This window comes from Podarcis bocagei (genome assembly GCF_964188305.1).
Source record: "Podarcis bocagei genome assembly, chromosome: 1".
NCBI lineage: Eukaryota > Metazoa > Chordata > Lepidosauria > Squamata > Lacertidae > Podarcis > Podarcis bocagei.
The window spans coordinates 24900457-24922955 of NC_138125.1; the positions used below are offsets into that span (position 1 = coordinate 24900457).

Genomic DNA, 22499 nt, shown 5'->3' on the forward strand with positions numbered 1-22499 from the left:
GTTCATTTCCTCCCCGGCGCCTGAGAAACAAACAGACACAAGCCAGAACCACGTTGGTGTACCTAACCCAAGAACCATCATGTAGACCTCATTCTCACCCCCTTAATCCCATTTCTTTTCTGAGATTTTAGCTCAAAGCACCTCCACAAATGATAGCAGTAATACATGCTGATGTGCAAAGTGGTTTTGCTGTGCCTTAAAAAAAAAAATCTATCATTTATTTTTTTAGCCAGCAGTAAACTTGATAGAGCACCTTTTAACTGGAATTCTTGTTTTGCTGTGTACACTTCTTTTCCTCTTCCCCGATAAAAGGGTAAAGTGCAACCCAGGTTTCAGAGAGGGATGGATGCCTGATTAATCTGTCTGCCAGGTGCATATGGAAATAAATTAGCAAATGGTACATCTGGGATTGAACTACTGCAGAGATGATAAATTATTGCCATCTTCCATGGCTGTATTACTGAGGCATCAGTGAGTTCTCCAGTTCTCACTGAAAGGCTGATCACATAAAATCACCATGGTTCTGGAATTAAGGTAGCATTTTAGGTGGTGTAAGCCAGTGTTTCCCAACCTTTTTTGGGCAAAGGCACACTTGTTTGATGAAAAAAATCTCGAGGCACACCACCATTACAGCCCCGTGACGTCAGCGCGCAGCGTCACGCCGGGAGGGACGCACGAAAGTGTAAGTTTCATTTTTTTCCCTCCCCCTTGCCGGGGAACCTCCAAGCTTTGGGGGTGGGGGGGGAGGAGGCAGCAAAGCGAGGCAGGAAGGAGAGCGCGGCTTGGCTGGGTGAGCTTTGGCAGGGGCAGGGAATGAGAGCCGCGAGGCGGGCGCTGCGGACGGAGGCGCTGCCCGCCGAGCTCGCAGGCAGGCAGACGGCGAGAGCCCCGCGCTGGGCGGCCTCTCCCCGCCTCTCGCTGCCCGACTCTCCCGCCTCCCTCCAGGCAACATCTCGCGGCACACCAGGCAACATCTCGCGGCACACTAGTGTGCCGCGGAACAGTGGTTGGGAAACACTGGTGTAAGCAATTCTTAAAGGCTCCGAGGCCCATTTTTATTAGACTTACAATGGGCTACTGTCTGTGTGCGCATGTGCGTGCACAGAAGCAAATATTTCTAAACAGCCCTTCAAACTTTCTTCCTCTACAGAAGAACCTTAAACCTAGAATTTTGGCATTAACCTTGCAGTGTTTGATGTCATTTTGGGGGTAGACTTGCCTGCTGCCATTAAACTCAGACCGTGATTGGAGTTTTCGACCCAAGGATTCTCGTGGAAGCGTGGGAGGGAAATGATGGCGTGTGATCATCTTCTCTGGCATACATCTCTGCAGTGAAACGGGAAGCTATTCAGTGGCTGTAAAGGTGTCAGCCTGGAGAAATTGCCCACAGGGCTATACTGAAGAGGTGGCATCAAGGAGAAAGCCAAGCCCCCTGTGTGGCCTCATGCAAACCTCCCAGGGGTTGCTCATACTCAAAGGAGGGATATTGCAAGCATTCAAGTAGGGGCAACCACAAGGCAATTTGGACTGTACCCTTGTATTCACGTGTCCAATAGGAACATAGGAAGCTGCTCTATTCCCAGGCAAACCATTGGCTCATCTGCCTTAGTATTCAGACACTCCAAGTGTGCCTGTTTTCCAGGGACAGTCCCGATTTTACAGAAGCTGATCCGGTTTCTGACTGGATCCCAGAATGCCCTGCTTTTCCTTAGGACTTTCCTATTTTCATTGGAGAAATTTGAGAGGGTGTGGAGTTATGTGACCCCTGAGCCACGGAGATAAGTAACTATACAACCTTTAGAAGACATCTGTACAGGGAAGTTTTACATGTTTAATTGTGTTTTTATACAGTCCTGTTTTTCTAGAAAAAGAGGTGCCAGAACTCACCATGAACGACTCCCTTGTTCTCTTACAATGGCAATGGCGCCCACTTGAGAGGTGCTGGGATTCATTTCCAGTCAGTTCTGGCTGAAAAAAGGCCCTGTTTTTATATATGTTGGAAGCTGCCTAGGGTGGCTGGGGCAACCCAGTCAGATGGGTGGGGTGTTGTTGTTGTTGTTGTTGTTACTATTGTTATTGAATAGGATGTCCCTATTTTCATTGGAGAAATGTTGAAGGGTGTGCCTACATTGACTGACAACAGCTTGCCAGAGTTTCAGATGAGGGACACTCCCGGCCCTACTTTCAGGCTTCATGAAATCCTATCCCTCCCACGGTGGGCAGCCAAGAAGCAAATCACAAGAGTTCTTACCTAGCCCTTTATTCAGTATTCACAGAGAGAGGTTTTGAAAAGTGCCCCTCCATTCCAGTAATGGCGTTACTCCGAGTAAAATCCCACCCCCTCCGTCTCTCCTATTCTACATCATCCCTGCACCGGCTGACCTGTGCTTTCTGCTTCTGAGCTTTCTGTTCTACTACTCTTAATGCACGCCGGGTCCTGGGAGGGGGGGGGTCTGGCATGCTTTCAAAAGACACTGAGTCTGTCAGCTGTCACTCCCTTAGTGCTTCTTTTTCTTTTTCTTCTTCCTGCTACTGCTGCTGCTCTCCCAATATTTCCCAGCTTCTCCCCCCCCCCGCAGTCTCTGAACTATGACCTTCTGCAAACCACTGTTTTAAATCTATACTGTCCTCTTCTTCTCAGGAAGGTTTGGGGGGCGGTCCCCACCATTCCTCCTCAGTCCTGTCCCTTACACCCACTTGGAGATGCCAGGGCGTGAACCTGGGACTTTTTGCATGCAAAGCTGATGGTCTACTGCTGAGTGATGTCCCTTCCCCCCAGATGGATACCATCTGCCCTGTAGGAAGGGAAAAGAGGGTGTTGGAGGGAGACAAAGACTACATCAAGGCCTGCTGCAGCCTGACTTACCTCTCCCTGCCACAGGGCCAAATGATACCATCTGCTCTGTTGGATGGAACATCTGGAGCTGGCTCCTGCATTTGTGGGGCTGCTTGTTTCATTTTGCAACCACGTGGCTCTTGGTGTATCTGTTGTGCTTTATAGATGATGTTACCCACCTAAAGGACTTTGTCAAAAACCAAAGCTGCTTCCCCAGCTTTGAGGAAGAGGTGGATGGGCTCTAGGACCCTGCCAGAGCCTTGTACGTCCTTCCCAAACCCCCAACACCTCACTTACCTGGCTTTGGGAAGGCAGCACAAGGGCTGGGTGGGTGTGTCAAATTTTGGGCTTGCTCCTCACCCCACACATGCAGCCCACGGGTTCCATGTTGAAGTTCTCTTGTGGCCCACTTGGTATAAACAGTTGGGTAGCCCTGTTCTACATATCTTGTTGCTGTTGGTCTGTGATTTTGCTTGGAAGTTAAGACTCTTTAAGTTTTTCATACAAATAAATCAAGTCAAGCAACAAGTGTGGGTCTTTTACACTTGAGCCCTATGCATGTCTGCTCAGGAGCAAGTCTCATTTAATTTGATGGAGCTCTGGGTAAGTGGTTATAGGAGTGAAGCCTTAGTCCTGCCAAGTGAGCCAAAGGCATGACAATGCCGTTGAATGAACAGTCCTTTGCTGTTTGGTTTGCTTGACGAGAAGGCCATGCAAGTTATAAACAGTGTGTACGTGTGTGTTTCCAAATGCACAAAGAGAACAAATCAAAGGAATCACATTGTGAATGGAAGTTTCTGGTCACAGCTAATAAAAACCATTCAGTAATAACTCCCTTAGTATCAGCATTTAAGTGCGCATTTAAGTTGTGCTCTGGAAGCAAAATAAACTAGCCAAGAGAAAACATTCTAATAATTTATGTGCATTTATATGTACAAAGTTATGGCCCTGCTGCAGTTTTCTTTAGCAAATGGCTTGGAATATGCAAATTGCATTTATGAGTTTTCTTCTTTTGAGTCCCTTTCTGTAGGGACGATAGGAGAGGCTAAATCAAGCTCGTGTAATTTTTACATTCAAAACTGAAATTTGATGCCATGTTTAGTAAGTGTGAAAGCCAATTTAACAGATTGTTCAGTGTCTGATAACAAACGAGACTCAATTTTTTGGTTCTTTTCAAAATATTTGTAGCATGTTTTATTTTGGTTTGGTTTCTTAAACTAATTTACTGTGGATACTTGTGCAATCTGTCTAGAGCTACATTCAACAATATAAATGGTACAGCTTCCATCTCTATACAGAAATGGTTCAAGGTTATTCATGATAAATAATTAACCTTAGTTGCAGGGATACAAAGCAAATTTCTTATTGAAATTATAACAAGATGAACACATAGGACTCCTTTTGTTTTTCCAATTCCTATTTATACAGATCATCCTCTTGAGAATGCAAAATGTGAGTGCCTCTCCCTATCCCCTGGTTTGGTATATTGAAACTCGAGTGCTAATGCTTCTTTTCTGTCAGTAGGTGTCACTCTTGTACTGTTTGTGCAGAAAACAGCACTACAGCAGGATCAAATAACAAAAGTTATTTGAGTGAATACCAAAGGCAAACAATCACATTATAAAATATTAACTGAAAAAGGAGTACTCAAAAGTGTGATAGGCATTTTCAACCACATAGTTTGAAAGAGTTGGGCCCTTTAATATAGAATCACCAAAGTCAAGAGGAGCACTTGGCCCTTATTGCTTCTGCAACTTGCTAGTCAGAGTAGGAGAAAAGATACTGAAGTTGGAAGGTATCTCAAATTTCATCTAGTCTAACTCCTAGCCACCACTACAGCACATCTGACAGGTGGCTATCCAACCTCTGCTTGAAAACTTCCAAAGGAGTGCCCATCACTTTCTGATGCAAGATTCTGAACAGCTGCTGTGGATAAGTAATGGCCATTGTGGATATTTGAAAAAGTGGTCAACACAGTGCAAGAAGGATGTGATTGTAGTGCACAAACTTGCACAAGTTCCAGTTCTTCAAATCCAGTGAGATAAAGTAGATTCTGCATTACATTAAGAATAATTAAAGTATAGTATCAAAGTACCCATCACTCGGGGTGTTTATCAAGTTTATCAAAACATGTGGTAATAACAACATATGTGTCTACAGGGTTGCTGATGTCCTTACTCTTTTGCTGGAGTTCTTCCTTTGCTTGGACCTTCTCACTCTTGCATTTTGCATCACTGATGAGTAGCTATAAAAATTCTGTCATGGACCTGTAGGAAAGGATGACTTAAAGTTTATTGCCCAACCCCTAATCAGTGTTTCCCCTTTATGCTGTGGATCAGCTAAGAAATGGCTGTGCAAATATCAGTTCCTGAGAAACAAATTGCTCTCACTTGGCGGTTATCATGGTAAACTCAAAATGTTTGTGGCCCTGCAGATGTTGTTGGACCACCAGTCTCACCAGCTGGACCTCAGTGTCTGGGCTGTATGATACGGGTAGAAATGTTCCTTCAGGTATACAGGGCCAAGGCCATTTATGGTTATATAAGGCTGGTGTTATATGGCCCTGGCAGCTGCCCCCAGTTGTAGTTTCTGAGTCATCTTCAAAGGTAGCCCCACGTAGAGCGCATTGCAGTAGTCCAAATGGGAGATAACTAGAGCTTGTACCACTCTGGTGAGATAGAGCACAGGCAGGTAGGGACTGATGGAGCTGGTAGATAGCTGCCTTGAATTTAGAATTAACCTGTGTCTCCATGGACAAAATGACCCCAAGGCTATGCACCTGGTTCTTTAGGGGCACAGAATCACTCTGAAACCCAGGAACCCTCCACTGCAGCCCTAGATACACCCCCCCCCCAGTCATGGCACTGGAGCAAGTGGGGCAAAGAGGATGACAGAAACCTGGCTAAGTGAGACCCCAGCATCATGTACCCTGTTTGCCCATTGCCATCACTTCATGGTAGATATCCAGCTTGGAAGTGGGCAGGATTTGGGGGTCGGAGGGACAGCTGTTTGGATTCCAGGCCAACTTACAACTTCAGCAAAACGCAATCTTTGTTGTTGGGGAAACAGGGTTGGAGGCAGCGCGGCCTCATTATATGGCGAATAATAAAATGATCTTGGAAATTACTGTCATTGAGGATAAGTATTGAAAGTAATGAAACCTGACAAATTCGAGTTTAATAGACCTTCCTCGAGATTAGCTTGATCCATTAGGCTTGCTCTCTGCCTCCCAGATAGCCTTGTGGTCGTGAAGGACTTTTGAAAATCCAAAAGTAAATTTTCCTAACGGATGATGTTAGGGCCACCCGGCTAAGGGCCCTTGTAAAGTGAGAGGGAAGGAGATTAGCCTGACTCATCTTCTCTCTCCAAGAAGGAGGCCCGCAAACGTGACTTGAATTCCATCAGCCAAGGACAGAACAATAAGACTCCCAGGGATGAGCTGCAGCTTAGTGGCAGAGCCCTGCTATGGATACTCAGGAAGATGCCTTACATTGAGCCAGTTCATTGGTCCATCTAGCTCAGCACTGTCTGCTCTGACTGGCAGCTGCTCTCCAGGGTTTCAGGTAGGGAATCTCTCCCAAACATGCTTGAACCTTGGGCTTTCTGCATGCTGCTGAGCTGTGGTCCTTCCCATGTTCAAACCCTGGCCTATCCAATTAGGTGAAACATCGTGGCCAGCAGGACTGGGAATGGGAATCCATGTCTGAGATTAGACCGACTCGTTTATTTTCCACATCAGCCAACAGCAGCAACATGGTATGGTGCTGTTTCCTTCAGTTTCTGAGCTTCTGGGCCCAATAATAATAATAATAATAATAATAATAATAATAATAATCATCATCATCATCATCTTTTATTTATACCCCGCCCTCCCCAGCCAAGACCGGGCTCAGGGCGGCTAACAAGCAATAATAAAAACAAGTTGATTAAAATACAATTTAAAAGATTAAGATACAACATTAAAACATTAGGATGCAGCCTCTTCACAGGAGGAGAAAGGAAAAAGAAAGAGGGGGAGGGAATCAAACTGATTCTAAGCCAAAGGCCAGGTGGAAAAACTCTGTCTTACAGGCCCTGAAGAAAGAAATCAGACCCCGCAGGGCCCTGGTCTCATGAGACAGAGCATTCCACCAGGTCAGAGCGAGTGTTGAGAAGGCCCTGGCTCTGGTTGAGGCTAATCTAACTTCCTTAGGGCCCGGGACCTCTTGTTGTTGTTGTTGTTTAGTCGTTTAGTCGTGTCCGATTCTTCGTGACCCCATGGACCAGAGCACGCCGGGCACTCCTGTCTTCCACTGCCTCCCGCAGTTTGGTCAGACTCATGTTTGTAGCTTCGAGAACACTGTCCAACCATCTCATCCTCTGTCGTCCCCTTCTTCTTGTGCTCTCAATCTTTCCCAACATCAGGGTCTTTTCCAGGGAGTCTTCTCTTCTCATGAGGTGGCCAAAGTATTGGAGCCTCAGCTTCACAATCTGTCCTTCCAGTGAGCACTCAGGGCTGATTTCCTTAAGAATGGATACGTTTGATCTTCTTGCAGTCCATGGGACTCTCAAGAGTCTCCTCCAGCACCATAATTCAAAAGCATCAATTCTTCGGTGATCAGCCTTCTTTATGGTCCAGCTCTCACTTCCATACATCACTACTGGGAAAACCATGGCTTTAACTATACAGACCTTTGTTGGTAAGGTGATGTCTCTGCTTTTTAAGATGCTGTCTAGGTTTGTCATCGCCTTTCTCCCAAAGAGCAGGCGTCTTTTAATTTCGTGACTGCTGTCACCATCTGCAGTGATCATGGAACCCAAGAAAGTAAAATCTCTCACTGCCTCCATTTCTTCCCCTTCTATTTGCCAGGAGCTGATGGGACCAGTGGCCATGATCTTCGTTTTTTGGATGTTGAGCTTCAGACCATATTTTGCGCTCTCCTCTTTCACCCTCATTAAAAGGTTCTTTAATTCCTCTTCACTTTCTGCCATCAAGGTTGTGTCATCTGCATATCTGAGGTTGTTGATATTTCTTCCAGCGATCTTAATTCCGGCTTGGGATTCATCCAGTCCAGTCTTTCGCATGATGAATTCTGCATATAAGTTAAATAAGCAGGGGGACAATATACAGCCTTGCCGTACTCCTTTCCCAATTTTGAATCAATCAGTTGTTCCATATCCAGTTCTAACTGTAGCTTCTTGTCCCACATAGAGATTTCTCAGGAGACAGATGAGGTGATCAGGCACTTCCATTTCTTTAAGAACTTGCCATAGTTTGCTGTGGTCGACACAGTCAAAGGCTTTTGCATAGTCAATGAAGCAGAAGTAGATGTCTTTCTGGAACTCTCTAGCTTTCTCCATAATCCAGCGCATGTTTGCAATTTGGTCTCTGGTTCCTCTGCCTCTTCTAAATCCAGCTTGCACTTCTGAGAGTTCTCGGTCCACATACTGCTTAAGCCTGTCTTGTAGAATTTTAAGCATAACCTTGCTAGCATGAATGCAATTGTACGGTAGTTGGAGCATTCTTTGGCACTTCCCTTCTTTGGGATTGGGATGTAGACTGATCTTCTCCAATCCTCTGGCCACTGCTGAGTTTTCCAAATTTGCTGGCATATTGAGTGTAGCACCTTAACATCATCGTCTTTTAAAATTTTAAATAGTTCAGCTGGAATATCATCACTTCCACTGGCCTTGTTATTAGCAATGCTTTCTAAGGCCCATTTGACTTCACTCTCCAGGATGTCTGGCTCAAGGTCAGCAACCACATTACCTGGGGTACACGAGACATCCATTTCTTTCTGGTATAGTTCCTCTGTGTATTCTTGCCACCTCTTCTTGATGTCTTCTGCTTCTGTTAGGTCCTTTCCACTTTTGTCTTTTATTATGGAAATCTTTGTACGAAATGTTCCTTTCATATCTCCAATTTTCTTGAACAGATCTCTGGTTTTTCCCATTCTATTGTTTTCCTCTATTTCTTTGCATTGCTCATTTAAGAAGGCCCTCTTGTCTCTCTTTGCTATTTTTTGGAAATCTGCATTCAGTTTCCTGTATCTTTCACTATCTCGCTCGCATTTTGCTTGCCTTCTCTCCCCCGCTATTTGTAAGGCCTCGTTGGACAGCCACTTTGCTTTCTTGCATTTCCTTTTCATTGGGATGGTTTGAGTTGCTGCCTCTTGTATAATGTTACGAGCCTCCATCCATAGTTCTTCAGGCACTCTGTCCACCAAATCTAAATCCTTAAACCTGTTCTTCACTTCCACTGTGTATTCATAAGGGATTTGACTTACCGTATTTTTCGCTCCATAAGACACACCGGCCCATAAGACGCACCTAGATTTTTGGGGGGGAAATAAAGGGAAAAAAATTTATTTCCCCCCCAGGTGCGCTGCGCTACACCAGGAGCTTGGGGCGTGCGGAGCTCAGCGCGCCCCAAGCTTCTGCGTGCCGGCAAGGTCTCCGCTAGCGTGGGAGAGCCGGGCGCCTCTCCCAGGGCTAGCGGACCCCTGCGCTAATCCAGAAGCTTGGGGCAGGCTGAGGTCAGCGCGCCCCAAGCTTCTGCGTGCCGGCAAGCAGTCCGCTAGCCCTGGGAGAGCCGCGGGGCTCTCCCAGGGCTAGCGGATCGCTGCGCTATACCAGGAGCTTGGGGCGTGCTGAGCTCAGCGCGCCCCAAGCTTCTAGGTGCACGCAAGCAGTCCGCTGCCGCCCCAAGCCTCGCGCACCCGGCAGGAGGTCCCACCGGGTGCGCGAGGCTTGGGGCGGCAGCGGACTGCTTGCCCGCACCTAGAAGCTTGGGGCGTGCTGAGCTCAGCGCGCCCCAAGCTTCTAGGTGCGCGCAAGCAGTCCGCTAGCCTTGGGAGAGCCGCGGGGCTCTCCCAGGGCTAGCGGATCGCTGCGCTACACCAGGAGCTTGGGGCGTGCTGAGCTCAGCGCGCCCCAAGCTTCTAGGTGCGCTCAAGCAGTCCGCTGCCGCCCCAAGCCTCGCGCACCCGGCAGGAGGTCCCACTGGGTGCGCGAGGCTTGGGGCGGCAGCGGACTGCTTGCGCGCACCTAGAAGCAGCGCGCCCCAAGCTTCTAGGTGTGCGCAAGCAGTCCGCTGCCGCCCCAAGCCTCGCGCACCCGGCAGGAGGTCCCACCGGGTGCGCGAGGCTTGGGGCGGCAGCGGACTGCTTGCCCGCACCTAGAAGCTTGGGGCGTGCTGAGCTCAGCACGCCCCAAGCTTCTAGGTGCACGCAAGCAGTCCGCTAGCCTTGGGAGAGCCGCGGGGCTCTCCCAGGGCTAGCAGATCGCTGCGCTACACCAGGAGCTTGGGGCGTGCTGAGCTCAGCGCGCCCCAAGCTTCTGCGTGCGCGCAAGCAGTCCGCTAGTCTTGGGAGAGCCGCGGGGCTCTCCCAGGGCTAGCGGATCGCTGCGCTACACCAGGAGCTTGGGGCGTGCTGAGCTCAGCGCGCCCCAAGCTTCTAGGTGCGCGCAAGCAGTCCGCTGCCGCCCCAAGCCTCGCGCACCCGGTGGGACCTCCTGCCGGGTGCGCGAGGCTTGCAGACACTCGCCCGAAGCAGGGGGAGCCCTCCCGAGGGCTCCCCGTGCATCGGGCGACAGGCTGCCGCCCCAAGCCTCGCGCACCCGGTGGGACCTCCTGCCGGGTGCGCGAGGCTTGCAGACACTCCCCGCAGGCGCTCTTCCGGCTGGGGAGGTGACGGGCGGCTATAGAGGCTCCTGCCATAGCCGCGCGTCACCTCTCCAGCCGGGAGAGGGTCGCAGGGGGCTGCTTTAGCCCCGTGCGCATGCTCTCCCGGCTGGAGAGGTGACACGGGGCTGTAGAGGTTCCTGCCATAGCCGCGTGTCACCTCTCCAGTCGGGAGAGGGTCGCGGGGCTATGGCGTCTTCGCTCCATAGGACGCACACACATTTCCCCTTCATTTTTGAAGGGGGAAAAGTGCGTCCTATAGAGCGAAAAATACGGTAGATTGTATCTTACCAGCCCAGTGGTTTTTCCTACTTTCTTCAGTTTAAGCTTGAATTTTGCTATAAGAAGCTGATGATCTGAGCCACAGTCAGCTCCAGGTCTTGTTTTTGCTGACTGTATAGAGCTTCTCCATCTTTGGCTGCAGAGAATATAATCAATCTGATTTCGATGCTGCCCATCTGGTGATGTCCATGTGTAGAGTCGTCTCTTGTGTTGTTGGAAAAGAGTGTTTGTGATGACCAGCTTGTTCTCTTGGCAGAACTCTATTAGCCTTTGCCCTGCTTCATTTTGAACTCCAAGGCCAAACTTGCCAGTTGTTCCTTTTATCTCTTGACTCCCTACTTTAGCATTCCAATCCCCTATAATGAGAAGAACATCCTTCTTTGGTGTCATTTCTATAAGGTGTTGTAAATCTTCATAGAGTTGGTCAATTTCAGTTTCTTCAGCACCAGTGGTTGGTGCATAAACTTGGATTACTGTGATGTTAAAAGGTCTGCCTTGGATTTGTATCGAGATCATTCTATCATTTTTGAGATTTGCATCCCAGTACAGCTTTCACCACTCTTTTGTTGACTATGAGGGCCACTCCATTTCTTTTTTGGGATTCTTGCCCACAGTAGTAGATGTGATGGTCATCCAAACTGAATTCGCCCATTCCCGTCCATTTTAGTTCACTGATGCCCAGGATGTCAATATTTATTCTTGCCATCTCATTTTTGACCACATCCAACTTACCAAGGTTCATGGTTCTTACATTCCAGGTTCCTATGCAATATTTTTCTTTACAGAATTGGACTTTCCTTTCGCTTCCAGGCATATCCGCAACTGAGCATCCTTTCGGCTTTGGCCCAGCCGCTTCATCAGCTCTGAATCTACTTGTACTTGTCCTCCGCTCTTCCTCAGTAGCATGTTGGACGCCTTCCGACCTGAGGGGCCCATCTTCCAGAGTCATAACTTTTATATGCCTATTGTCTTTGTCCATGGAGTTTTCTTGGCAGGTTCCTGCTCCAGGTGGATCACATTTGGTCAAAACTCTCCACTATGACCTGTCTATCTTGGGTGGCCCTGCACGGCATAGCTCATAGCTTCTCTGAGTTATTCAAGCCCCTTCGCCACGGCAAGGCAGTGATCCATGAAGGGGTTGAGGCTAATCTAACTTCCCTAGGGCCCGGGACCTCTTGTTGTTTAGTCGTTTAGTCATGTCCGACTCTTCGTGACCCCATGGACCAGAGCACGCCAGGCACTCCTCTCTTCCACCGCCTCCCGCAGTCTGGTCAGGCTCATGTTTGTAGCTTCGAGAACACCGTCCAACCATCTCGTCCTCTGTCGTCCCCTTCTCCTTGTGCCCTCCATCTTTCCCAACATCAGGGTCTTTTCCAGGGAGTCTTCTCTTCTCATGAGGTGGCCAAAGTATTGGAGCCTCAACTTCACGATCTGTCCCAGTGAGCACTCAGGGCTGATTTCCTTAAGAATGGAGAGGTTTGATCTTCTTGCAGTCCATGGGACTCTCAAGAGTCTCCTCCAGCACCATAATTCAAAAGCATCAATTCTTCGGCGATCAGCCTTCTTGATGGTCCAGCTCTCACTTCCATAGGGCCCGGGACCTCTAGGGTGTTGCTATATGTGGACCTTAAGGTCCTCCGTAGGGCATACCGGGAGAGGCGGTCCCGTAGATACGAGTGTCCTAGGCTGTGAAGGGCTTTAAAGGTCAAAACCAGCACCTTAAATCTGACCCTGTACTCCACCGGGAGCCAACGCAGCTGGAAAAGCACTGGGTGAATATGCTCCCATGGCAGAGACCCCGTGAGGAGCCTCGCTGCAGCATTCTGCACCCGCTGGAGTTTCTGGGACAGCTTCAAGGGCAGCCCTGCATAGAGCGAATTACAGTAGTCAAGGCTGGAAGTGACCATCATATGGATCACTGTGGCCAGGTCGGGGTGGGAAAGGTAAGGGACCAACTGCTTAATGTGGCCAAGGTGGAAAAATGTCGCCTTGGCTGTTGTTGTAACCTGCGCTTCCATGAAAAGGGAGGCGTCAAGGATTACACCTAAACTCTTAATGGAAGGCAGTGGCACTAATTGGGCCCCCACAAGAGAAGGGAGTTGGTCCCTCATCCCCATACCATCCCGACCCAGCCAGAGGACCTCTGTCTTTGAAGGATTTAGTTTCAATCGGCTCCCACGAAACCATCCAGCCACAGCTTCCAAACATCTGGTCAGTGTGTCCGAGATCGAGTCGGTATGGCCATCCATCAGCAAACAGAACTGAGTGTCATCAGCATATTGGTGACAACCCAGCCCAAAGCTCTGGATAATCTGGGCAAGGGGGCGCATAAAGGTGTTAAAAAGCATCAGGGAGAGGATTGCGCCCTGCGGCACTCCACACACTAAGGGGGGACGTGATGACATCTCCCTCCCTAGTGCCACCCTCTGTCCCCGACCAGAGATAAAAGAGCTAATGTTGACTCGGCTATATAAATCGAGAAACTGGCTAATTCTGAATCAGACCTTTACACCATCTATTCCAGTTTGGGGCCAGAATGACAATAGTAATGTCCACGCATTACTTGTGTATATGGCATTAACGTCCCATGGCAGGAGCATGGCTGCAGTCCTGGCCATGCCCCTGAGATTGTGCTCTTGCAAGCACGCCAACTGTAACAGGCAGAGGTGTGTTCAGCCCCCTCAATATTCCTTAGCAGAAGACTCAGCCCCCCAAATATTGAGGGGGCGGAGGAGGTCGAACCACTTAGCTTAGTGTGGCGCAGCTAGGCTGTGGGGACCAGCAAAGCCTGGTGCAAGGTTGAACCGGCCTAAGCAGCATCTCCCAACATTGCGCAGGCTGGTGCAGCCTTCCGCTAGGCCACACTGGTTTGGCCTGCACCGTGTTGGAAGATTTGTGGCATGTATCACACGTGTGACATCATATGTATGCCACACATACCAGCACCCACCCCCTCCCCCAATCTTGGGGAAAACCTGGCTCCTGCAACCCTTGCCTTTGCTGTTGTACAAACATTGGAAAAGAACCTGTGTGGAGCTCCTGTGCCTCAAATAGCCGTGTGGGAGTCCTGACTGAATGGAGATCCTAAGCTCCAAATCATGAGCAGTTGCCATTTTGTTTTCAGTTCCTTTCCTAATAGTCCCTAATGTGCAATTCGTCCTTTTCACAGCTGCACATCTTCAACAAGCTATCCACCACAACCCCAAGGTTTTTGCCTTGGTTAGTCACCACCAGTAAGTACATATGTGAAGTCAGGACTTTTTTGATCCAATGCACATCCCTTTAAACTTCCTTACATTGAATTACATTTGAATGCCCATTCAGACAACGTGGAGCAACCTGCAATCCTTTGTTCTTGTTCTTTTTACTAGCTGAGGACTATATTGTACGCCTGTTCTGCGTGTTAGTGTCTGGGAGCCGTTCAGACACCTTTTGCAAAAGTGTCCTAAGATGCCACCACAAAATAATAATAATAATAATAATAATAATAATAATAATAATAATAAATTTTATTTATATCCCGCCCTCCCCAGCCGAAGCCGGGCTCAGGGCGGCTAACAACACTAAAATAGTGCAACATTATAAAAACATCATAAGAATTAATTAAAATCAAAATTGATGGCAACCATAAACTAAAGTATTGTAAAGATTGCCAAAGGAGGGAGTCAGGCTGCGCCCTGACCAAAGGCCTGGTGGAACAGCTCTGTCTTGCAGGCCCTGCGGAAAGATGTCAAGTCCTGCAGGGCCCTAGTCTCTTGTGACAGAGCGTTCCACCAGGTTGGAGTCGCAGCCGAAAAAGCCCTGGCTCTAGTTGAGGCCAGCCTAACCTCTCTGTGGCCTGGGACCTTCAAGATGTTTTTATTTGAAGACCGTAAGTTCCTCTGTGGGGCATACCAGGAGAGGCGGTCCCGTAGATACGAGGGTCCTAGGCCGTATAGGGCTTTGAAGGTTAAAACCAGCACCTTAAACCTGATCCTGTACTCCACCGGGAGCCAGTGCAGCTGGTATAGCACCGGATGAATGTGATCCCGCAGCGAAGACCCCATAAGGAGTCTCGCCGCGGCATTCTGCACCCGCTGGAGTTTCTGGGTCAGTCTCAGGGGCAGCCCCACGTAGAGCGAGTTACAATAATCCAGTCTGGAGGTGACCGTCGCATGGATCACAGTGGCTAGGTCAGGGCGAGAGAGGTAAGGAGCCAACTGTTTAGCTTGGCGGAGATGAAAAAATGCCGCCTTTGTTATAGCTGCAATCTGCGCCTCCATGGAAAGGGAGGTATCGAAGATTACACCCAAAAGCCTTGCTAATGAGACACATAAAGCCCTGAGTGTGGCTCTGATGTTCTGGGCCTGAAGTTTTAGTGAGCAGTAAATGAATCTGCAATATTTTGCCCAATGTACTGTTGGGGAAAGTTGCAAGGGAGAACTGTTTCCGTTTTCAGAGTATACTTTTCTTCCTTTGGTGAACAGACATTGCTTAATGAGTTGTGAAATCAAACACTTTGATGGTAGGAAGATCAAATTGCTGAGTCTTAATCTAGGGTTGGTAATTTGTACAAAACTGCCTTTCTTCCCATACCATCTAAAAGTGGACCTTTTCAACTATGAGAAGAGGAGGAGGAGGAGGGAGCCCGAGTCTTGCTGCTCCTTATTCCGAGTCCTTCAAAACGGGGATAGCTAGCTCTCTAGATGCTGTTAGACTACAACTCCCATCTAGCCAGATAGCCAGTTGTCAGAGATTATGGGAGTTGTAATCCAGCAACGTATATGTAGGTCACCACATTGGCTATATTTGATAGCTACTTGAAACAGATATGAACATAAGCTTTTATTTTTCTTATTTCAGAAGATATGTAATATCTGAACTTTCTGGTTATGTTGTTTAGCTCTTTCTGCTCTAACTTGTGCTAATAGATAAATTCCCATCGATTGCAGTCAAGCACGCAGAGCAGAACCGATCAATTGAAAAGTAAAGTTAAGACAACAAGTACACTTCTTTTTCCACTTACCTTAATGGAAAGCTTTCAGGCCAGATCTGTCTTTGGTGCAACAGGACTTACGATGAGCGATTTGGACCAAGGATAGTGTTGGCTCTTCCCATTTTGTTTTGACCTTTTCAGATTGTTGCTGTATAGGACTGATACGATTAAACATGCCCAGTGATACCCAAGCTTGAAAAATGGAAAAGGCAAAGCTGGAGTGAATGTTATTCTTTGTTTTCATTAAGGGAAAGGGTTGGTGACTGAGTTTTTTTATAATATAGATCTGAGAACACTAGAATTGGTTCCAGATAAATGCTAAAACTTCGTTTCGTGTTCCCCGAACAGGTTACAGTTATAGATTTGGCACAGCACCAGAACATCGCTGTGTTTATGCGCAACTGTCCAGTGAGGTTAAAGTATCTTTTCTGTATGTTTATAGCTCATGACAGTTTTGAGTGAGATGTCAGCGCCTACGGATGTGCTACTCACTCATTCATCAAAAATCTGTGCAAACTGGTTGCATGATTCAACAAAAAATACACGGCCGTCCTAAAGTGCACTAGGGAGGAACAAAATATGCTTGTTTGACAATATCAAGTGTTAGTCAAGGCTCGGGGATTTCACGAAAGCTCTCGCTTTACGCAACGAGATTACCATGCAGGAACAAGAAGGGAAATAATTGCAGAATTGCTATGATTCCCCCCACCCACCCACCCACCCTACATTGATCATGATTACAATCTTTTTCATTCACTGATGGTGGGATAAAGGAATTGGGGAGGGTGGGGTGCTGCACCTCATTTTGACTATGAGAAGACTGTGCGGATTGTTGGCTGTAGGTTACACACAACCACACACAAAAAACCACAAGCTAATATGAAAGCCAAGACATTCCCCACACCAGATGGATCTATGGTTGGAAACATAGAATTGTACGAGGCACTACGTGAGAACATTGGATTGGTTGGGCTATTAAGAAAGGGCCATAAGATTGCTTGTGACAGCAGTCAGACTATGTTTTCAAAAAGAAAAGGAAAAGCTCTGCTGCTGTCGCTTGTCCAAATACCCTCCCCACACCTCCCAAATGCCCCCTCCCCAATTTCCAGTAATAAAAAGAAGGAATCAAAAACATTTAGCAGAGATGTAGTTAAAGATATACTAAAAAAAGATAATCGTCCTACAATATATTAGCCATTGGGTGGCATTGCTTTTTTAAAAAAAAGCCATAAAATTGCATAAAATTTACATATGCTGAGTTACGGATATAGATGCACAGGTGATGCTGGATTTTGGCATCAGTGTCAGCCCTTGTGGAAAGATCACTGCCCAGGTATGAGAAGTGATCAACATTTTCCAATGTTACACCACTGAGTTGGATTTGTGGCGCTGCAGAGGGGTTGTTTTCTACTTGTCGGTGTAGCACTTTGGTTTTTTGGATGTTGAGTGATAGGCCAAGCTTTTCATAAGCTTCTGTGAAGATATTTAGGATGGATTCTTATGGACTCATTGTTCAAATGTAGGCTTATGCCTTTTACTTTGCCAGAGAATTGCTTACCCGCGTCCCCAGGGCCGAGAAGAGAATAAAAAATTCCAGGAAAGTTTCTTCTTTGGAGAAAAGAGTTTTATTGAAATTCTGTGCACAGAGTTAAGGTCTGTACTCAGAGACAGCCTGTTGGATAGTTCCTAAAAATGTACTGGCTGTAGAGCAAGACATTTCAGCAGACTTTCTTATACCCGCAGACCTTGCTTGCTAAACACATTTTATTGCTTGCTTAAACATTTCTGTCTTTCTGCTAAGCCAAGCACTCCCTCCCACCTCCTTGTACACGTGTCTTCTTTTGCTAGCAAAGCATTTCCTTCGTATCTTCTTCTTATCTTGCATTACTTAAAAGCAGAAGTAGAGCAGGAAACATCTTGCTTGTGGTTTTTTGGTTAACAGCAGTTTCTGGCTGGGCAGGAAGCGACCTTCTGACCTGTAGCTAGCATCAGCAGTTTCAAGTAGCTGGTTTAGGCAGAAAGCGGCCTCATGACCTGTCTGTTAAGAAAGCGGCCTCATGACCTGTCTGTTTTTAGACTTTTGCAAGCTACTGCTTTTTACCCTCCTAGCAGAGTGCAGGAATTTATTATGTGTAGATAATATATGAGAGCAACAGAATAAAATATTGAGAGAAACTTTTCCCATCTCCCTTTACTCCGTCCTCTTCTTTTGAACAATCTATTACTTAGATTCGTTCTGGGGTAGGGGTCTATATTCTCTCATTACAGCAATCACGCGAGGTCTCATCATGCGAGACATCATCTTTCCCATCATATGTTGCAGGCATTGCATTAAGCAGGGTATACAGAAGCAGAAAAGCAATAGAAGCATTATTGGGCCTATTCTTCCCACAAATACGATACCGTTCATGCCAACAGAAATACGAGAGCATCCATATGACAAGGGCGGTACATATCACTCCTACCCACCAAACCCAATATCTCCATGGTTCCTCCCACCAATATTCAGGGGGTGTGCTCATTGTTGAAGAGCCCACTGATATTTGTGCCCGACTACCTGTTGAGCCTCAAGGATGAGAGCCCACCGATGAGCTGATGCTCCCACTATGTGGGTCAATTTTTCTATTAACCCTGTTGGGTGGATTGAACTCTCGTGCTGCCTCCCTAGTGACCAGAGCATATGGAAGCTGAAATCCTGGGGTGGCAATTCTTACTGGCACTTGTTTAGTAATTTCAATGCACACCTGGCTAAGGCTCCCACCCCTGCAATACTTGCATTAAGATAGGTTCTGTCCCATCTATGACCTGGGTTAAGAGTAGGACCTGGTCTATCAAATGAGGTTGGTACAGTGCTTTACCTTCCAGATAACAGTTGACTACCCTCCCACAACAGCAAGAGCGGTACAGAACTAGATAGATTTCGATCGTCTCTGCAGCTTCCCGTAAGAGCACTGTCCACGCGTGCTGGTCAGTGGTGTGGGAGAGGAGCCACAACGGGGTAGTGGGGTGTCTCAATACGGTAATCTCATCAAACCCCAGTTTCCAATAGCCAAGGAGCACGCCATCTCTTACCACCGGCAAGACGAACCAGTCGTAGCAGAGGCCAGCAGGCCAATAGGGTTGGTATGGTTCGGTAGGGTCAGGGCAAGAAGACATAGAGCAAGTCAATAAAGAAAATAAGAGAGAAAAGAGAAAGTCTTTGTAACTGTCCTTGTGATGATTAGTCGCAGGATCGCGTTGCCCGTGGCCTAACGTTTTTTTTCCTGGTAGCGTCAGACACAAGGTGATGATCAACTTCAGAGGGTCAGCAGGATTTCTTTTGCAAGTCCAGACACCCTTCTTCAGATGCGTGTGATGTACCCAGGGGATCACCTCGACTACTTCCACTGCAGTTGGGGATGAGGGGGTCGCCAGACGCTGTCACTCAGAGGAACTGGTGAACCGGCTCAGCGAGACTGCCGCGGGACTGCAGGTGTACGCTCGAGGGAATACCTGGAAAGAAAGCAAACACACACAACAAACACAGGGATTGCACTTGTTCTTGGGTGATGTGATCTCCCATCTGCCCCAAACTGGCGGGGATGTCTCGGACGAAAGGGGTTGGCCTGCCATATAGACGTTCAAAGGGTGATAGTTCTCAGTCTCTTGGTTGGCGCACAGGGCACATTTTGGGATATAGCAGCAGTTAGATATAGCAGCAGTTAGTTGAGGTAGAATATTCTCCCAAGGTGTGCTTTAGCAGCTGGGCCTCCCAAATGGGTGGACTCGTGGTAATTCTTTACAATTGTGCTGGCCAGATGTTGGGGCACAAAAACACGGCTGTCTGGTCCTTCCTGGAGCGTTGCTCCTTCTTGGCTGGTCCACTGCTGTTCATCAAGGGTGTAACGTGGTTCCACATCGTCTGGAGTGAGTTCTGGTACCAATATCAAAGGTTCTGGTGGTGCCTCTAAATTGGCTGGAGAACAAATGTCTACGTTGGGGGCGCTGCCTGCGGGCGCCCCTCCCATCCAATTCTTCACCGTGCGTAGAGATATCAGCCTCTGGAGTGATATCAGCAAGGCAGTCGTCACTGGAGGGGATCTTCAGGATGCTGAGACACAGTCCAATCTGAAGCAGCTTTCCTATGTAGTGGACCCAAGGGGTGGTGCCAGCGATCTTCACAGCTGTGGGTGTGGAGAGCAGATGGGCCCTTCCAGCACGGTTGCAGTGGTGCCTGGGACCAGTCTTATCCACACCTCGTCACCTGGCTCAAACTGGTCACGCAAGGAGTTCGGGCCTGGGTTGAGAGAGAAAATCTCGAGAGAGAGACTGTACATAATTGTTCAATTCCACATCTTGAGCAGGGATAGGTGAAAGCATGCACACATAAGGAACCGGTCTTCCAAACATCACTTCAAAAGGATGACAAGTGAATACGTTTCAATGGGAGGCTACAAACTCTAAGCAAAGCCAAGGGCAACATGAACACCCAATTAGACCCTGTTTCTTGGGTCAGTGGTTTTTCAAAGTCCTGTTCTTCCTTTCCTATTTTCCAGAACTTTTGGGGCCTATATGCAGTACCCACCATCTTCCTTCTTCACTGGCAACAGTGGGGTGTTTCACTGTGATTGTCGTGGGATGGGGTATTGGTTTTTATCTTCCGCCCATAGTCCAGGGTCAACATCATGAAGCAGGCTAACAGGGAGGATTCCCTCCTCTTCTTTTACCATCATCAAGCATCAATGGTCTCTCAGGGGTATTTCTAAAGAAAACTCTCCTGCTGGTCCAGTTGTCATCATTACTTTCCCCATTGGTTGGAAGGAAATCTGGGCTTGTAATTTTGTTAACAAGTCTCGGCCCAATAAGGAATGGGACACTCTGGTATATACAAAAATTTGTCTAGGCAGCAGGTAACAGACTGCAAAAACGGGGCCTTTTGTGATTTACCTGTGGCTCCAATTATATTAACCACTTGGTTTGTGGGTTTTGTTACAGGCACAGGTAAGACTGAGTGGGCAGCTCCCTTGTTCACCTTCTCCTATCTGTAATAAGGTAGCTAGGCTAAGGGCTGTGGTAACCTGAAACTTCAGGCGTGAATGTAATAACAGCATCTGGCACTTCCTCTTGGAGTTACACAGCTGGTGTCCTGTCCAAACGTGAATTTATCTGCCTTTGTGAGTAGGGTGGCCACTGCCACAATCACTCTCATACGGGGGGGGGCAACCTCTGTTCTGTTGGGGTTAGCTTCTCTGACAAGTATTCGACAGGTTGCTGCCAATTTTTCAGTTTCTGGCATAAGACTCCCTTGGCTACCCCCCTGGTCTTCATCTATGAACAGGGTAAAAGGCTTCTTGGGGTTTAATGTCACTTTGAGATCCTGAAAAGCCTGCTGCTGTTCCCTGTCCCATATAAAAAGGATCCTTCTCTATTCCCCTAGTTGACTCATGCAGTGGCCAAACAATGCTTCTGTAATTAGTAGTGAGTCCAGGGGATATTGTTCATCATCATAAGTGGGATTATAGGTTTTAAAAAAAAATCCCTTCAAACAATTTTACAATCTTTGCTGGATTCTCCTCAAAAGAGGGGTTCTGATTTCTTCAATTACAAACATCTGCACTTGAAAAGGGTATATGCTGTCTGTGCCTCCGTTTGTCCAGCTGGGACAGGGGAACCCTCTGAAGGGGCATTTCTCCAGCTGCCTGATCCTTCCTGGTTTTCTCATACTGTCTGTGAGACATAACTCTCTTCGCCGCCTGTCCCCACTTACGTTGCCATCTCTTCCTCTTTTCAGGGGTGCAGCATTCTGCTGACTAACAAGGGGCTTACATCCAACTCCTCCCTCAAATGGCTTTGCAAACTCCTTTAGTCTCTTTTTCTGTCTTTTTGTCCACATTTTCTTTCCTTGATTCATATCATCTAGCGTCTTCCTAAACTCTTCGTTATCTTCCGTCTCACTATCCTCCTTCGCAGGTCCTCCTCCCCCTACACCAGCACTTCCCTGTGCTTCTTGATCTTGGCCTGGGGGGGGGGGTTGGAGGGGCTGTTGGTGGAGTGTAAGGTGGTGGCGTAATCACTCCCCCTCCTCATCTTCTGGGTCTTCTAACACCAGAGGCTTCACTGTACAAATCCTGTTCTGTGTGTTGCTGTCACAGCAAGACTTTAGCCATGGTAGATTCTTTTTTTTACATTGGTCTTCCATGTAAAGATATAGGGGATCTGGTCTGGGTGGACATTTAATATATTTTGCCACAGGGGGTTGATTTGCCACAGGAGGTTGATTAATTGCAAATCAAAGCCACGCAGTTCCCTGGGTTGGCAAGTCCACCTCACATAAAGTTTTGAGTCTCTGTTTTTCAATTTGAATCATCACTCTTCGTGGCAGTTTTCCAGTTATTTAAAAAGCATTCAGAGGAATACATTGGCTTGCTCTAGACCCTATTTTTTTCAGATACAACCGCTCCTAACTGGGTTTTCAAAATTCTCTCACACTCCACATGCTACAGTTTGTCAGAAAATGCACAACCCTACAATCGCTCGGCCAAGGGGACACTAAGCCTTGGCCCCATTCAACAATTCATCCATTGGTGTATCTGACACACAACAAAACACTTAATTCCCTCTGCCCCATTCCCTTTCCCAAACCTTTACCAATTCCTTTCCTGGTGGCATTCTTACTGCCGGGCACCCTATTGCCAACTACCAGGTGAGGCTGATCAGACCTCTGCTGGCCCTTTCCCTCGGGCCCCTAGCCCTTTCCCTCGGGC

At 47.6% G+C, this 22499-nt stretch overlaps 1 protein-coding gene and 1 long non-coding RNA gene across 2 annotated transcripts in view; both read right to left on the bottom strand.

Annotated features, from left to right (window-relative positions):
• Positions 1–4018: 4018 nt before the first annotated feature.
• LOC308575902 overlaps positions 4019–22499 on the bottom strand; it is a 32746-nt gene continuing 14265 nt past the window's right edge. The window contains exons 2-3 of the long non-coding RNA XR_014002966.1: positions 15787–15948; positions 4019–5103 (exon numbers count right to left, since the gene is read on the bottom strand). This is a non-coding gene — a long non-coding RNA (uncharacterized lncRNA). The remainder of the gene's footprint in view (positions 5104–15786; positions 15949–22499) is intronic.
• Positions 5223–11304, bottom strand: LOC308592710 (uncharacterized protein; the record flags this gene model as incomplete). The annotated part of the gene is made up of 3 exons (XM_081204363.1): positions 10774–11304; positions 8265–9097; positions 5223–5341 (listed from the first exon to the last, which is right to left on the bottom strand). Exons 1-3 carry the CDS (start codon positions 11295–11297, stop codon positions 5223–5225), a joined length of 1476 nt encoding a protein of 491 aa, XP_081060489.1. The 5' UTR covers positions 11298–11304.